The sequence below is a fragment of the Lagenorhynchus albirostris genome, chromosome 7 (genome assembly GCF_949774975.1).
Source record: "Lagenorhynchus albirostris chromosome 7, mLagAlb1.1, whole genome shotgun sequence".
Lineage (NCBI taxonomy): Eukaryota > Metazoa > Chordata > Mammalia > Artiodactyla > Delphinidae > Lagenorhynchus > Lagenorhynchus albirostris.
This window is the reverse complement of record NC_083101.1, coordinates 7,631,521-7,645,066: the sequence shown is the minus strand read 5'-3', so window position 1 is coordinate 7,645,066 and position 13,546 is coordinate 7,631,521. Positions and strand designations below refer to the sequence as shown.

The 13,546-nt window shown below is 41.0% G+C and overlaps 1 protein-coding gene across 4 annotated transcripts in view; it reads left to right on the top strand.

Annotated features, from left to right (window-relative positions):
- Positions 1-13,546, top strand: part of GLE1 (GLE1 RNA export mediator) — a 44,950-nt gene that overhangs the window by 12,413 nt on the left and 18,991 nt on the right. For all 4 annotated transcript variants that reach the window (XM_060154212.1, XM_060154210.1, XM_060154209.1 and 1 more), the window contains exons 4-6: positions 2,518-2,666; positions 2,925-2,985; positions 3,220-3,474. In XM_060154212.1, coding sequence (XP_060010195.1) covers positions 2,518-2,666; positions 2,925-2,985; positions 3,220-3,474 — 465 coding nt within the window. The remainder of the gene's footprint in view (positions 1-2,517; positions 2,667-2,924; positions 2,986-3,219; positions 3,475-13,546) is intronic.

The window sequence follows — 13,546 nt, the reverse complement described above, 5'->3', positions numbered from 1 at the left end:
GAAACATAGAACCAAGGTTCTAAAATATAGTTAGAAGACTATTATAATCTGCGTGAGAGACAGCAACAGTCATTGAAGCATTCACTTTGACACTGGATAAAAAAGGATGACAGTTGCTTAGACTGGAGGGGAGCGGGTAGCAATGGAGATAGAGAGAGAAAGACATTTCTTCTTGAGTTTTCTCAGCTCTCTTCTTTCAATCATCACTTCTGCATGGACTTCCTGTCCTCCAGATGCGAGTAGAAAGGTTTTCCTTGCTGATAATCTTCCTCATGTGCTCTCTGTTGTTGAGTCTTTTTTTTTCTTCCCAACTTTTAATTAAACAGTCTCAGAGGAGAGGAGATATATATTTGTGTTCAATTCGCCGCCTTCTACTGGAAGTTTTTTTTTCCTTCTTGTAAATTTATTTATTTATTTATTTATTTATGGCTGAGTTGGGTCTTTGTTGCTGTGCATGGGCCCTCCCTAGTTGCAGCGAGTGGGGGCCACTCCTCGCTGCGGTGCACAGGCTTCTTATTGCAGTGGCCTCTCTTGTTGCAGAGCACGGGCTCTAGATGTGCAGGTTTCAGTAGCTGAGGCTCATGGGCTCTAGAGCGCAGCAGCAGCCATGGCGCACGGGCTTCGTTGCTCCGCGGCATGTGGTATCTTCCTGGACCAGGGCTCGAACCTGTGTCCCCTTCATTGGCAGGCGGATTCTTAACCACTTTGCCACCAGGGAAGCCCTACTGGAAGTTTTAAAATAACTTTTAAAATACAATAGCCTAGGGCTTCCCTGGTGGCGCAGTGGTTGAGAGTCCGCCTGCCGATGCAGGGGACACAGGTTTGTGCCCCGGTCCGGGAAGATCCCACATGCCGCAGAGCGGCTAGGCCCGTGAGCCATGGCCGCTGAGCCTGCGCGTCCGGAGCCTGTGCTCCACAACGGGAGAAACCACAACAGTGAGAGGCCTGTGTACCGCAAAAAAAAAAACAAAAACAATAGCCTAATATCTTAACAATATATATTAACATATCACCATGCCAGTGTATAAAGCATGTCATCTTCCTTAAAGGCTGCAGAGTATTTTCTAGTATGACCTACTGTAATATGTTTAACTATTTCCCTGTTAATTTAAATTGTTTCAAATTTATTACCATTATCAACAAGGATGCTCATTATCAATGAGCATCCTTGTACATATATCTATTTTTTTTAAATAAATTTATTTATTTTATTTATTTTTGGCTGCGTTGGGTCTTTGTTGTGGCACGCGGCCTTTTCATTGCAGTGGCTTCTCTTGTTGCAGAGCACGTACTCTAGGCATGGGGGCTTCAGTAGTTGTGGCACGTGAGCTCAGTAGTTGTGGCACACGGGCTTAGTTGTTCCGTGGCATGTGGGAAGTCCCCTTGTACATATATCTTTGCACACATATGCAAGTATTTCCTCAGGACAAAGTCCTAAAATGGAATGAGTGCCAAAGGATATATACACTTTAAAATTTGATAGTTAAAATGTCAAATTGCTCTTATAAACCAAATGAGAGGGCTTCCCTGGTAGCACAGTGGTTAAGAATCCGCCTGCCAATGCAGGGGACATGGATTCGAGCCCTGGTCCAGGAAGATCCCACAGGCCGTGGAGCAACCAAGCCCGTGCACCACAACTACTGAGCCTGTGCTGTAGAGCCTGCGTGCCACAACTACTGAAGCCTGTGCACCTAGAGCCCGTGCTCCCCTCAACAAGAGAAGCCACTGCAATGAGAAGCCCCCACACTGCAACGAAGAGTAGCCCCCGCTCGCAGCAACTAGAGAAAACCTGCACGCAGCGATGAAGACCCAATGCAGCCAAAAATGAATAAATAAATAAATTTATTTTTTTAAAAAAAACAAATGAGAGTACCCTCGTGAATAATAAATGGAATACCTGGTACCCTTAGGTATAAAGGAATGGGACTTTGCTAAGTGACGGTGGAGGAAAAGACTCTAGGCAGAGATAATAACTTGAGGGAAGGAGTGAGATAGGAGTATGCATAGCATGTTTATCGAATTAGAATAAGGATTTCTTTAGATTACCCTGAAGCTCTCATAAGAATACACAGGATGGAAATTCCCTGGTGGTCCAGTGGTTACTGGACTCCATGCTTTCACGGACGAGGGCCCAGGTTCGATCTCCAGTCAGGGAAGTAAGATCCCACAAGCTGTAGAATGTGGCCAAAACAGAAAAAGAGTACAGTAAGCTTAAGGATGGAAGCTTAAAAGTGCAGGGCTATTTGATACTGCGTTGGTGAATACCCGTCCATTCTTAGCTTATACTGGAGTGACATAAACCATATGGGGCAAATTGGAAAAGCTTTCCACAACAGCTGAGTTTAAAGATCAACCCAAAGCGGAGACGTGACTCAAGCAAAGGTTCCAAGAAGTAGGCAGATGATTCCATGCCCCGAAGTATCTTTGATGGAGTTAAGGGCTGATGGGAGGGCAGCCCATGGGGTAGATGAGCAGGGTGTAATGGAGCTGCAGAGAGCTGGTTTTGATCCTTTGCAGGAGGGCTTGAGGCAGTGGCAGGAGGAGCAGGAGAGGCAGGCGCGGGCCCTCTCTGAGATGGCATCTGAGCAGCTGAAGCGCTTTGATGAGCGGAAGGAACTGAAGCATCATAAAGAATTCCAGGACTTACGGGAAGTGATGGAGAAGAGGTGAGTTCCCTGAATTACAACGCGAATGTCGGCGTGGTCCACCGGAACTCTTTCCCTACATAAAACCCAAAGGGAAGGAGTTGAACTTCTTCTGAGTGCTTAAGTATCAAAATAAAATAGCCAGAGAAACTTATAACCTAGAAAAATGACCAACCTTGGAAAGATGAGCAATGCAACACAAAGAGAGGAGGCTTTTAGGAGAGGTAAAACAATTTTAGGAAGCATCCCTGACTCTTCCTCCCTCCATTTTTCATTCAGCTCCAGAGAAGCCCTGGGGCAGCAAGAGAAGCTGAAAGCTGAGCATCATCACAGGGCGAAGGTCAGAGCTTGGGAGAGTCCGTGTGGGTGTTCAGTGTCTGGGTGACGTGCCCGAGGAGTTGGGTTCCAGCACAGTCACAGAGGACCTGGCCCCTGTCATGCCACTGTGTGGCTGACTTGGGGCAGTCCTTTTGTCACTCTGGGCCTCTCTGTGAAAATAGGTAGCCCACACAGGACTGGAAGAATGTAGACAGAGAAGGCCCAGGAGCCCTTAATTTGACCGCCCTTCCTGTAGATTCTCAACCTGAAGCTGCGGGAGGCAGAGCAGCAGCGCCTGAAGCATGTGGAGCGGGAGCGGCTCCGGAAGGAAGAAGGCCAGATCCGCCTGCGGAACCTCTACGCGCTGCAGGAGGAGGTGCTGCACCTCAGCCAGCAGCTGGACGCCGCCGACCAGCGCAGAGACCTGCCCAGGGTCGACCTGTCTGCCTTCCGGACCCGAGGCAATCAGCTGTGCGGCCTCATCTCGGGGATCATCCGGGCCACTTCTGAGGTGAGGGGACTTCAGGAAGACTCTGTCTTTGAAATGAAGAACATTGAAAGCAAAACTGTTTTGTGATTTAAAAATAATACCTTCTTATTACCGCTTGTCATCCTCTTACCTAGAGATAACCACTGTTAGTGCTTTATATTTCTTTTTTCCCTGTGTGTGTGTGTGTGGGTGTGTGTGCGTGTGTGTGTGTGATATCACCCTAAATTGGGCTAATATAGATATAATTTCTTAGGTTAAAAAAAAATTTGTTTCTTCCACCTGCAAAATACTTTAGTTCATTCATTAATATAAACTGAACGCCTGCTACGCTTATGATAAAAATTAAAACCTTACAGAAATGTATATTGCTTTTTATCATTTGATATGGTATTTTGAACACATAGTTACTGTAGTCATTGCAGTGTTAAAACCTGCAAGTATTGCCTTGACACATAATAGGTATTCAATAAATATTTGATGAACAGATGAAGTCGGATACTTCCAACATGTAACCATACCAAAATTTATTGAAAAAGCATGCCTATTGGTGAATATTTAAGTTTCTGTATTTTCACTATCGTGAGTAACACTGCAGTGATATCACTTTGTGTACGTCTCATCTGTATTTTTGATTATTTCTTTGAGGTAAATTCCTACAAATGGAATTACTTGGTCAAAGAACTTGAAGGTTTTGTTTTGTTTCTTTGTTTTTTTGGTTGCACCAGGTCTTAGTTGCGGCCCGCCGGCTCTTTAGTTGCAGCACATGGGCTCCTTAGTTGCAGCTCACTGGCTCCTTAGTTGTGGCATGCATGTGGGATCTAGTTCACTACCAGGAATTGAACCTGGGCCCCCTGCATTGGGGAGTACAGAGTCTTATCCACTGAACCACCAGGGAAGTCCCAACTTTAAGGTTCTTGATTTGCATCTTAAAGTTGTACCAGTTCACACTTCTATGAATTGTATGTTCTTCTTTTTTCTTTAACTTTTTTTTTTTTTTTTTTTTTGCTGTACGCGGGCCTCTCACCGCTGTGGCCTCTCCCGTTGCGGAGCACAGGCTCCAGGCGCGCAGGCTCAGCAGCCACGGCCCACGGGCCCAGCCGCCCCGCGGCACGCGGGATCCTCCCGGACCGGGGCACGAACCCGCGTCCCCTGCATCGGCAGGCGGACCCTCAACCACTGCGCCACCAGGGAAGCCCCTTTCTTTAACTTTTATTTTCCTTTTTTTAAATTTTTGGCGACGCTGCACAGCTTGCAGGATCTTATTTTAATTCCCCGACCAGGGATGGAATCCACACCCTCGGCAGTGAAAGCATGGTGTCCTAACCACTGGACTGCCAGGGAATTCCTAAATTCTATGTTCTTTGCCCTTTGTTCATATCTCTACCAGTTTGTGTTTTGAAAAATCAACTTATGTGAGTTCTAAATATTAAGAACCTTAAGCATTTATCGTATTTGAGGCAGAAATTTATAGTTTATAGTTACCTTTCAATTCTCTTTTTGGCTTTTGTTTACCATTCTTTTTGTAAAATTTCAAACCTACATGGAAGTGGAGAGAACAGCATGATGTACCTTTTGGCACCCATTCCCCAGCTCCCTCAAGAATCTGCACATGGCAATCTCATTTCATCTATGCTGCCACCTGCAACCCTTCCTCCAGATGGTTTTACAGTAAATCTCAAACATACTACTTCATCTGGAAAATAATTTAGTATGTATCTCTAAAAGATATAACTCTCTATTACATAACCAAAACACTAATATCATACCTAAAAACCTAATAATTCATTTTATATGATCAGATATCTAGCCAGTGTTCAAATTTCTCCAGCTGTCTCAATAATTTTTTTTTTTTTACAATTGGTTGGAAAATTAACATCCATACAAAGTTCAGCTTTTTGGTTTGCTGTGTCTTACTTCAGTCTTTTAATCTTAAGACTCCCTTATCTCTCTCTTTTTTCTTGCTATTGTTGAAGAATCTGGATCATTTCTTCTATAAAATTTCCTACATTCTGGAAAATTTCAAGGCAATTGCTAACCCTAACCCTTGGATTTTTTTTTTTTTGTAATGTCTGAAACATTTATATTAACATATTTCCATACAAATAACCCAAAGAAAGTTTAGTATTAGTTGTTTTTCTTTTTTTACTGCAGGTTCTTATTAGTCATCAATTTTATACACATCAGTGTATACATGTCAGTCCCAATCGCCCAATTCAGCACACCACCATCCCCACCCCACCACGGTTTTCCCCCCTTGGTGTCCATATGTTTGTTCTCTACATCTGTGTCTCAACTTCTGCCTTGCAAACGGTTCATCTGTACCATTTTTCTATGGTTCCACATACATGCGTTCCACATACATGCGTTAATATATGATATTTGTTTTTCTCTTTCTGACTTACTTCACTCTGTATGACAGTCTCTAGATCCATCCACGTCTCAACAAATGACTCGTTCCTTTATATGGCTGAGTAATATTCCATTGTATATATGTACCACATCTTTATCCGTTCATCTGTCAATGGGCATTTAGGTTGCTTCCATGACCTGGCTATTGTAAATAGTGCTGCAATGAACATTGGGGTGCATGTGTCTTTTTGAATTACGGTTTTCTCTGGGTATATGCCCAGTAGTGGGATTGCTGGATCATATGGTAATTCTAGTTTTAGTTTTATAAGGAACCTCCGTACTGTTCTCCATAGTGGCTGTATCAATTTACATGCCCACCAACAGTGCAAGAAGGTTCCCTTTTCTCCACACCCTCTCCAGCATCTGTTGTTTGTAGATTTTCTGACGATGCCCACTCTAACCGGTATAAGGTGATACCTCATTGTAGTTTTGATTTGCATTTCTCTAATAATTAGTGATGTTGAGCAGCTTTTCATGTTCTTGGCCATCTGTATGTCTTCTTTGGAGAAATGTCTATTTAGGTCTTCTGCCCATTTTTGGATTGGGTTGTTTGTTTCTTTAATATTGAGCTGCATGAGCTGTTTATATATTTCAGAGATTAATCCTTTGTCCATTGATTCATTTGCAAATATTTTCTCCCATTCTGAGGGTTGTCTTTTCATCTTGTTTATGGTTTCCTTTGCTGTGCAAAAGCTTTTAAGTTTCATTAGGTCCCATTTTTTTTTTTTTTATTTCCATTACTCTAGGAGTAATCCATTACTCTAGGAGGTGGATCAAAAAAGATCTTGCTGTGATTTATGTCAGAGTGTTCTTCCTATGTTTTCCTCTAAGAGTTTTATAGTGTCTGGTCTTACATTTAGGTCTCGAATCTATTTTGAGTTTATTTTTTGTGTATGGTGTTAGGTAGTGTTCTAATTTCATTCTTTTACATGTAGCTGTCCAGTTTTCCCAGCACCACTTATTGAAGAGGCTGTCTTTTCTCCATTGTATATCTTTGCCTCCTTTGTCATAGATGAGTTAGCCACAGGTGCGTGGGTTTATCTCTGGGCTTTCTATCTTGTTCCTTTGATCTATGTTTCTGTTTTTGTGCCAGTACCATATTGTCTTGATTACTGTAGCTTTGTATATCTTTGTATATCTCCATTGTATATCTTTTCTCCATTGTATATCTTTGCCTCCTTTGTCATAGATGAGTTAGCCACAGGTGCGTGGGTTTATCTCTGGGCTTTCTATCTTGTTCCTTTGATCTATGTTTCTGTTTTTGTGCCAGTACCATATTGTCTTGATTACTGTAGCTTTGTAGTATAGTCTGAAGTCAGGGAGTCTGATTCTTCCGGCTCTGTTTTTTCCCCTCAAGACTGCTTTGGTTATTTGGGGTCTTTTGTGTCTCTGTACAAATTTTAAGATGATTTGTTCTAGTTCCGTAAAAAATACCATTGGTAATTTGATAAGGATTGCACTAAATCTGTAGATTGCTTTGGGTAGTATAGTCATCTTCACAATATTAATTCTTCCAATCTAAGAACATGGTATATCCCTCCATCTGTTGGTATCATCTTTGATTTCTTTCATCAGCGTCTTATAGTTTTCTGGATACAGGTCTTTTGTCTCCCTAGGTAGGCTTATTCCTAGGTATTTTATTCTTTTTGTTTCAGTGGTAAATGGGAGTGTTTCCATAATTTCTCTTTCATATTTTTCATCATTAGTGTATAGGAATGCAAGATATTTCTGTGCATTAATTTTGTATCCTGCAACTTTACCAAATTCACTGATTAGCTCTAGTAGTTTTCTGGTGGCATTTTTAGGATTCTCTATGTATAGTATCATGTCATCTGCAGACAGTGACAGTTTTACTTCTTCTTTTCCAATTTGTATTCCTTTTATTTCTTCTCTGATTGCCGTGGTTAGGACTTCCAAAACTATGTTGAATCATAGTGGTGAGAATGGACATCCTTGTCTTGTTCCTGATCTTAGAGGAAATGCTTTCAGTTTTTCACCATTGAGAATGATGTTTGCTGTGGGTTTGTCATCTATGGCCTTTATTATGTTGAGGTAGGTTCCCTCTATGCCCACTTTCTGGAGAGTTTTTATCATAAATGGGTGTTGAATTTTGTCAAAAGCTTTTTCTGCATCTATTGAGATGATCATATGGTTTGTATTCTTCAGTTTGTTAATATGGTGTATCACATTGATTGATTTGCGTATATTGAAGAATCCTTGCATCCCTGGGATAAATCCCACTTGATCATGGTGTATGATCCTTTTAATGTGTTGTTGGATTCTGTTTGCTAGTGTTTTGTTGAGGATTTTCACATCTATATTCATCAGTGATATTGGTCTGTAATTTTCTTTTTTTGTAGTATCTTTGTCTGGTTTTTGGTATCAGGGTGATGGTGGCCTCATAAAATGAGTTTGGGAGTGTTCCTTTCTCTGCAATTTTTTGGAAGAGTTTGAGAAGGATGGGTGTTAGCTCTTCTCTAAATGTTTGATAGAATTCATCTGTGAAGCCATCTGGTCCTGGGCTTTTGTTTGTTGGAAGATTTTTAATCACAGTTTCAATTTCATTACTTGTGATTGGTCTGTTCATATTTTCTGTTTCTTCCTGGTTCAGTCTTGGAAGGTTATACCTTTCTAAGAATTTGTCCATTTCTTCCAGGTTGTCCATTTTATTGGCTTAGAGTTGCTTGTAATAGTCTCTTAGGATGCTTTGTATTTTTGCGGTGTCTGTTTTAACTTCTCCTTTTTCATTTCTAATTTTATTGATTTGAGTCCTCTCCCTCTTTTTCTTGATGAGTCTGGCTAATGGTTTATCAATTTTGTTTATCTTCTGAGAACCAGCTTTTAGGTTTTTGTTGTTGTTGTTGTTGTTGTTTTTTGCGGTACGCGGGCCTCTCACTGTTGTGGCCTCTCCCGTTGTGGAGCACAGGCTCCGGACGTGCAGGCTCAGCGGCCATGGCTTATGGGCCCCGCCACTCCGCGGCATGTGGGATCTTCCCGGACCGGGGCACGAACCTGTATCCCCTGCATCGGCAGGCGGACTCTCAACCACTGCGCCACCAGGGAAGCCCCAGCTTTTAGTTTTATTGATCTTTGCTATTGTTTTCTTTGTTTCTATTTTATTTATTTCTGCTCTGATCTTTATGATTTCTTTCCTTCTGCTAACTTTGGGTTTTGTTTGTTCTTCTTTCTCTAGTTCCTTTAGGTGAAAGGTTAGATTATTTATTTGAGATTTTTCTTGTTTCTTGAGGTAGACTTGTATAGCTATAAATTTCCCTCTTATAACTGCTTTTGCTGCATCCCATAGGTTTTGGATCATCATGTTTTCATTGTCATTTGTCTCTAGGTATTTTTTGATTTCCTCTTTGATTTTTTCAGTGGTCTCTTGGTTATTTAGTAACGATTGTTTAGCCTCCATGTGTTTGTGCTTTTTACGGTTTTTTCCCTGTAATTCATTTCTAATCTCATAGCGTTGTGGTCAGAAAAGATGCTTGATGTGATTTCAATTTTCTTAAATTTACTGAGGCTTGATTTGTGACCCAAGATGTGATCTATCCTGGAGAATGTTCAGTGCACACTTGAGAAGAAAGTGTAATCTGCTGTTTTTGGATGGAATGTCCTGTAAATATCAATTAAATCTGTCTGGTCTATTGTGTCATTTAATGCTTCTGTTTCCTTATTATTTCACTTTGGATGATCTGTCCATTGGTGTAAGTGAGGTGTTAAAGTCCCCCACTATTATTGTGTTACTGTCGATTTCCTCTTTTATAGCTGTTAGCAGTTGCCTTATGTATTGAGGTGCTTCTATGTTGGGTGCATATATATTTATAATTGTTATATCTTCTTCTTGGATTGATCCCTTGATCATTATGTAGTGTCCTTCCTTGTCTCTTGTAACATTCTTTATTTTAAAGTCTATTTTATCTGATATGAGTATAGCTACTCCAGCTTTCTTTTGATTTCCATTTGCATGGAATACCTTTTTCCATCCCCTCACTTTCAGTCTGTATGTGTCCCTAGGTCTGAAGTGGGTCTCTTGTAGACAGCATATATATGGGTCTTGTTTTTGTATCCATTCAGCAAGCCTATGTCTTTTGGTTGGAGCATTTAATCCATTCACATTTAAGGTAATTATCGATATATATGTTCCTGTGACCATTTTCTTAATTGTTTTGGGTTTGTTTTTGTAGGTCCTTTTCTTCTCTTGTTTCCCACTTAGAGAAGTTCCTTTAGCATTTGTTGTAGAGCTGGTTTGGTGGTGCTGAATTCTCTTAGCTTTCACTTGTCTGTAAAGCTTTTGATTTCTCCATCGAATCTGAATGAGATCCTTGCCGGGTAGAGTAATCTTGGTTGTAGGTTCTTCCCTTTCATCACTTTAAGTATATCATGCCTCTCCCTTCTGGCTTGTAGAGTTTCTGCTGAGAAATTGGCTGTTAACCTTATGGGAGTTCCCTTGTATGTTATTTTTCATTTTTCCCTTGCTGCTTTCGATAATTTTTCTTTGTCTTTAATTTTTGCCAATTTGATTACTATGTGTCTCGGCATGTTTCTCCTTGGGTTTATCCTGTATGGGACTTGTTGTGCTTCCTGGACTTGGGTGGCTATTTCCTTTCCCATGTTAGGGAAGCTTTTGACTATAATCTCTTCAAATATTTTCTCAGGTCATTTCTCTCTCTCTTCTCCTTCTGGGACCCCTATAATGCGAATGTTGTTGCGTTTAATGTTGTCCCAGAGGTCTCTTAGGCCGTCTTCATTTCTTTGCATTCTTTATTCTGTTCCACAGCAGTGAATTCCACCATTCTGTCTTCCAGGTCAGTTATCCTTTCTTCTGCCTCAGTTATTCTGCTATTGATTCCTTCTGGTGTAGTTTTCATTTCAGTTATTGTATTGTTCATCTCTGTTTGTTTGTTCTTTAATTCTGCTAGGTCTTTGTTAAACATTTCTTGCACCTTCTCGATCTTTGCCTCCATTCTTTTTCCGAGGTCCTGGATCATCTTCACTATCATTATTCTGAATTCTTTTTTCTGGAAGGTTGCCTATCTCCACTTCATTTAGTTGTTTTTCTGGGGTTTTATCTTGTTCCTTCATCGGGTACATAGCCCTCTGCCTTTTCATCTTGTCTATCTTTCTGTGAATGTGGTTTTTGTTCCACAGGCTGCAGGATTGTAGTTCTTCTTGCTTCTCCCCTTGGATGTATTTTATAAATTTATTTCTGGCTGCATTGGGTCTTCGTTGCTGCACATGGGCTTTCTCTAGTTGTGGCGAGCAGGCTTCTCATTGCAGTGGCTTCTCTTGTTGCAGAGCACAGGCTCTAGGCACACAGGCTCAGTAGTTGTGGCTCGCGGGCTCTAGAGCACAGGCTCAGAAGTTGTGGCGCATGGGCTTGGTTGCTCCGTGGCATATGGGTTCTTCCCACACCAGAGCTTGAACCCATGTCCCTTGCATTGGCAGGCAGATTCTTAACCACTGCACCACCAGGGAAGTCCCTAATATGTTCTTTTATTCCCTGTATTTCCTGTGAATTTGTAACTTTCTCTAGGGCAGTGCTAAGAGAATTTTCTGTGATGATGGAAATGTTCCATATCTGTGCTATTCAATACAGCAGCCAATGGCAACATGTGGTTATTGAGCACTTGAAATGTGACTAGTGTGACTGAAGAACTGAATTTTAACTTTTAAAAAGTTTTTAATTAACTTAAATGTAAAGAGCCTTATGTGGCCACCTTACTGCACAGTGCAGTCTAGAGGCTTGGTCAGGTCCAGGTTTGAATTTTTCCCCCCTGCAACAGTACTTCATAGTTGGGAGTGTGTATTTGTTACTGTATCACACCGGGAGGCGTAGAGTATCTGATGGTATTTCCATATGTGATGTTAAGACCAACCAGTGGCTTCAGATATCGTCAGGCTTATCTCCCATTTTAAAGATTCCTCTGAGCCTTTAGGTAATGATGTAGTAGCCATTGCTGATCATTACTTATATCTATTATTTCAGTAGGGGTGGTAAATTTTGAGTTTTTCTAATGCTATCATTTTTCTACATTTATTAGCTAGAATTCTACTACAGAGAAGAAAATTTCCCCGTAAACTATTTATCTTGAAGGGTAGTCTATATAGGGAAGGAAGGATAAATGATTGATTCTTTCCCTTTATCCGTTTTCAGAGTGTTGAGTTGCTTTTCTAGTATTCTCCCACAATGACTTGAGGTTCTTTTCTTTTACCTATCATTAAGAACATACGAATTTTATATACTTGAAGTGTAATATGTTTCAGTCTGTTATAGATTCATTGTTGTTCAAATTGTCCAGTGCAAACACCTTCACATTGGCTCCTCTGTCCTTTGGACATGGCCCCAGTAGTACTTGTTGCAGCAGAAAGCAGGCTGGCTGTTTCTACCTCATCTTGAACATTTTCTTCTCCAGAGCTAGAATCGGGCATTTCTTCACAAAGCCTTATTACTTGTTAATGGGTAAAGGTATTAGAAAACACAGATTAGTTACTAGGATTTGTCATTGTTTTTAGACCTTTTCAATGGATTAAACTAGGAAGTGTGTTGTGGGTTTTTTTTTAGGTGAAAATGCATCATTAATTAATGCTGACCTTTTCCATTTGAGTGTAGTAAAGGGTTACAGCATTTATTTAACTTCTTTACTTTTATGCATGTATCATTTTTATCACATATTGAAAATCTCAGTTTCTAAATTAATGAACACTACTTACTTACCTTACCCTACTGTGTATAGTAAAATATAGGTGTGTATATATGTAATATATATGTGTAATTTCATAACATGTAATCTCAAAATAATAATACCAATACTAACAATATGATTGCTGATCACAGTTTAAGATTTGCAGTTCTTGGGACTTCCCTGGTGGTCCAATGACTAAGGCTTTGTGCTCCCAATGCAGGGGGCCCGGGCTCGATCCCTGATCAGGGAACTAGGTCCTACATGCCGCAGCTAAAGATCCTGCATGCCGCAACTAAGACCAGGAGCAGCCAAATAAATAAATAAATATTTAAAAAAAAAAAAAAAGATTTGCAGTTCTTGGACTTCCCTGGCGGTCCAGTGGTTAAGACTCCCCCTTCCAGTGCAGGGGGTGCAGGTTCGACCCCTGGTCAGAGAGCTAAGATCCCACATGCCTTGCGGCCAAAAAACCAAAACATAACTAATAGAAGCAATATTGTAACAAAGGCTTTGTAATAAAGACTGTGAAAATGGTCCACGTCAAAAAAATCTTTAAAAAAAAAAAAAGATTTGCAGTTCTTTTTGCCTACAGCTAAATACCACTAAGGGATGTATGATTAAATTACTGTTTCATTTCACTTGAAATAATTCTCCTGAGACTTCCCCGGTGGTACAGTGGTTAAGAATCCGCCTGCCAATGAAGGGGACACGGGTTCTATCCCTGGTTCAGGAAGATCCCATATGCCGCGGAGCAACTGAGCCTGTGTGCCACAACTACTGAGCCTGCACTCTAGAGCCCGTGAGCCACAACTACTGAAGCCCACGTGCCTAGAACCCACGCTCCACAACAAGAGAAGCCACCACAATGAGAAGCCCGCGCACTGCAAGGAAGAGTAGCCCCCACTCGCCACAACTAGAGAAAGCCCGAGAGCAGCAACGAAAACCCAACGCAGACAAAAGTAAATAAATAAATAAGTTTATTTAAAAAAAAAGAAAGAAAG